The sequence below is a fragment of the Meriones unguiculatus genome, chromosome 5, assembly GCF_030254825.1.
Source record: "Meriones unguiculatus strain TT.TT164.6M chromosome 5, Bangor_MerUng_6.1, whole genome shotgun sequence".
In the NCBI taxonomy this organism is placed as follows: domain Eukaryota; kingdom Metazoa; phylum Chordata; class Mammalia; order Rodentia; family Muridae; genus Meriones; species Meriones unguiculatus.
In genome coordinates this window covers 21,591,720-21,596,264 of record NC_083353.1, presented here as the reverse complement: position 1 = coordinate 21,596,264, position 4,545 = coordinate 21,591,720, and the positions used below count along the sequence as shown (strand labels likewise).

Here is a 4,545-nt window from a genome sequence, read left to right as displayed (position 1 = left end):
AAGTATTCTCATTTTTATGGCTGTGTTCATAAGCAGAATGAGTAGTTTAGAAATAACATTTTTATTTTCATATTAACTATATATATATATATATATAGTTACAGTTTGTTAACTTTGTATCCCTGCTAGATCCTGCTCCCTTTTTCCCTCCCAATGGCACCCTGATAGGGTCCACTGATAGGGGAGGACCTCCTCCCCTTTCACCTGATAGTGGTTTATCAGGTATCTTCAGGACTGGCTGCAAAGTCCTTCTCTGTTGCCTTGCAGGGCTGCTTCTCCCTTGGGGGTGGGTCAAAGAGCCCACCATAGAGTCCATGTCAGAAAAAGTCCCTGTTCCCCTTATTAGGGTACCCACTTGGATCCTGAGATACCAAAGGCTACATCTGAGCAGAGGTTCTAGGTTCCATCCCTACATGGTCCTTGATTGGAGAAACAGTCTCATAAAAGAACCCTGTGCCCCCAAATCCATACTCTTTAAATACATAATCTTTAAATTCCATTAATGACCTTATTTTTCTTTATTGAACTTCTGATTTTACATATGAATAAATTTTACCTATATATAAAATCCAGATTTCCCTCTCCTTTTTACGTCCATTCCTTCTTTCCTTTCTCTCACATACCCTTCCATTTTCCCCTTCTTTCTTTCCTTTCTCCTTTCTGCTTCTCCTGTTTCTTTCTGCTGTTGTTGATCATGATATTGTTTCCTTAGAATTGTAATCAAAGGTTTTCTAGTACTATTTCTATTAAACTCACTTGCTTTAAATGTTTTTTTTACTTTTAATAGAAGCCTGCCATGAGTGCATCTTGATATTTGCAGATTGAAAGTTTTAAGTTGGTCCTTCAGCTTCACTGTTTATTTATTCCCTAGTGATTGGTTACTTGCTATGATAATATTTTTGACTGTAGATATAACATGTGTTCTCTCACAACCCAGTATCCTGGCTATTTACTTTCGTATTTGATGACTAATTTGCATAGGTCTCTACAAGCCAGCCCAGCTGCCCATATTTTATAAACCAGGACTTTGCAGTGAGAACTGAAAAGCATCAGACAGCCTTGGCCACCAATATGGAGTCAGAGACCCAGGTCTTCCTATTCCTGCTCCTTTGGATGTCTGGTGAGACATTAAAGAGTATTATAATATCATTAAAATAATTAATTTGTAGAGAAACAGCTGTTTACTGTAGGTATCCCATAGTATGCAAGCAATGTCATTAGCAAAGGCATTTTTGATCCCAACATTTGTATCAGGAATCTTTGTGTGTATATGTGTATACTCATTGTCTGCTTTTGGTGGCAGGTGCTGAGGGGAACATTGTGATGACCCAGTCTCCTGAATTCATATCCACATCTGTAGGAGACAGGATCACCTTAAGCTGCAAGTCCAGTCAGAATGTGGGTACTGCTGTAGCTTGGTACCAGCAGAAACCAGGGCAATCCCCTAAACCTCTGATCTACTGGGCATCCAATCGATACACAGGGGTCCCTGATCGCTTCACAGGCAGTGGATCTGGAACAGATTTCACTCTCAGCATCAGCAGTGTGCAGGCTGAAGACCTGGCAGTTTATTACTGTCAGCAGGGTAGCAGCTATCCTCCCACAGTGCTTCATCTTCCAACACAAACCTCCTAGAGAGTCTCACCAGTTGCCTGCACCACACACAGCCCTGGGCCTGCACACTTCCTCTTTCTGCCTGAGATCTGCTATGAAAGACTGATTAATAATTAATAAATAGCCTCCATTTTTCCATAGATTTGTCAGCACTGGTGTGTATAGTTTAAAAGGAGAAGCTAAGAGATTTAGAAGTTGTGGTGTGGCACTGAGAGTATATAGTACAAGTAAGAAGCATCAGTGAAGTGTACACTGTCATGGTGACTTTCCCTATCTCTTTGTTATACTTTCAGGCTATGATAAATCTTTATGAAAATCGGATAGAATTTGGAATAATTTACAAAGATTACATCATCATGAGTTTATTACTTTAGATTAAGAATCCTCAAGCTTTGGTAAAGAAAATCTATCAAGAAAACTGTCCATTTCATTTATATTTTCAAATTTTGTGTTGTATAGGCTATTGAAGTAAGACCTAATGTTTCTTTGAATTTCTTCAGTATCTGTATTTATGTCTCCCACTTAGTTTTTGATTTTGCTGATTTGGATAGTTTCTCTCTGACTTTTAGTTAGTTTGGCTAAGGGTTTGCCTATCTTGTTGATTTTCTCAAAGAACCAGCTCTTGGTTTCATTGATTCTCTGAACTGTTTTTTTTTTCATATAATAAACAGTTTATTGCTGTAATAATAGATGGCTGTATAAATATGAAAGACCTGGATTGCATTATCAGCATACATTCATCTGATTTTTATTTATTTATTGCAATTTTTTTCACTTTGTATCTCAGCTATGTCCCCCTTCTTCATCTCCTCCAAATCCCACTCTCCCTTTCTCTTCTCCTCCCATGCCCCTCCCTCAGTCCACTGATAGGTTTGGATCTCTTCCCCTTCCATCTGACTGAAGCCTATCAGATATCATAAGGACTGATTGCATTGTCTTACTCTGAGGCCTGGTAATGCTGATCTCACCCCAGGGGGAGGTGATCAAAAAGCCAGCCACTGAGTTCATGTCAGAGTCAGCCCTGTTCCCCTAGGAACAGGGGACCTGCTTGGAGACTGAGCTCCCATGGGCTACTTCTGTGCTGGGGTTTTAGGTTATCTAAATGCATGGTCCTTGATTGGAATGCTAGTTTCAGAAAAGACCCCTGGGCCCAGGTTTTTTTGGTTCAGCTTTTCCACACTATTTCTTCTAATAGGTTTAGTGTGTCTGGTGTTATTTTGAGGTTTTCAATTACCTTGGACTTTGGTTTTGTGTAGGGTGATAAGTATGGATCTATTTTCATTTTTCTATATGTAGATATACAGTTAGATCATCACCATTGGTTGAAAATGCTATCTGTTTTCCATTGTATGGTTCTGGCATCTTTTCAAAAATCAGGTACCCAGAATAGTGTAGATTTATTTCTGGGTCTTCTATTTGATTCCATTGATACACTATTATTTTTCTCTATCAGTGTCTTGCAGTTTTTACTTCATTGTTCTATATTATTGTTTGAAATCAGAAATATTGATACCTCCTAAAGGTCTTTTATTGTACAGATTTGTTTTAGCTCTTCTGGGTTTCTTGTTATGTCACATGACATGGAGAATTTTTCTTTCAAGATCTGTTAAGATTTGTGTTTGCCAAGTGGATCAAAGACCTCAACATGAATGTAGACATACTAAATGTGTTATAAGAAAAAGTGAGGAGGAGCCTAGAACTCATTGGCACACCTGAGACAACTTCTTGATCAGAGCACCAAGAACACAGTCTATAAGACTGACAATCCATAAATGGGATCTCATGAAACTGAAAAGCTTTTGTAAAGCAAAGGACATTGTTGTCAGAAAAAAACCACAGTCTGAAGACTGGGAAAAGATCTTCACTATTCATATATCTGACAGAGGTCTAACATCCAGAATACATAATAAACTGAAGAATTTTCAAAAACATCAAATTAAGTACCAAATTAAAAAAAAAATGGAGTACAGAGCTAAATAAAGAATTCTCTGTAGAAGAATATAGAATGGCAGAGAAACACTTAAAGAAATGGTCAACATCCTTAGTCATCGGGAAAATGCAAATCGAAACAACCTTGAGATTTCACCTTACACCCATCAGAATAGTTAAGATCAAAAACTCATGTGACAACACATGCTGGAGAGAATGTGGTGAAAGGGAAATCCTTTTCCATTGTTGGTGGGAATGTAAACTTGCACAACCTCTTTGGAAATTAATCTGGCACTATCTCAGACAATTAGGAATAGTGCTTCCTTCAGATCCAGCTAGACCACTCCTAGGTATATATCCAAAAGATGCTTAAGTACACAACAAGGACATTTGCTCAGCCGTGTTCATAGCAGCTTTATTCTTAAAAGCCAGAACGTGGAAACAGACTAGATGTTCCTCAATGGAGGAATGGATACATAAATTGGGGTATATTTATACAATGGAATACTGCTAGGAAATTAAAAACAAGTAAATCATGAAAATGTCAGATAACTTGTGGGACCAAGAAAAGATCATCCTGAGTGAAGTATTCCAGACGCAGAAAGACATAAAGAGTGTATACTCACTTATAAATGGATACTAGACCTATAAAATAGAATAAATATACTAAAATCTGTAGACCTAAAGAAGCTAAGAAGAAGAAGGACCCAGGTAAGTTGACCAATTCTTACTCAGAAAGATAAATGGGATAAACATTCAAAGTAGGAGAAACAAGAAACAAGAGTGGAGCCTACCATAGAGGGTCTCTGAAAGACCCTACCTAGCAGTGTATCAAAGCAGGTGCTTATACTCCTGGCCAAATTTTGTACAGATTGCATGGAATCTAGAACCCCTTATCTGATGGAGCACATGGCAGCTCAGTATCCAAGTGGGTGCCCTAGTAAAGGGAACAGGGACTGTCTCTGACATGAACTCAGTGGCTGCCTCTTTGATCTTCCCAAC

General features: G+C 38.4%; 1 gene segment (V, D, J or C); it reads left to right on the top strand.

The window, feature by feature from the left end:
• Positions 1-1,052: 1,052 nt before the first annotated feature.
• Positions 1,053-1,635, top strand: LOC132654386 (immunoglobulin kappa chain variable 6-17-like). The segment is given in 2 exon segments: positions 1,053-1,120; positions 1,304-1,635. Coding segments are annotated over 2 exon segments (381 nt in total).
• Positions 1,636-4,545: the final 2,910 nt, after the last annotated feature.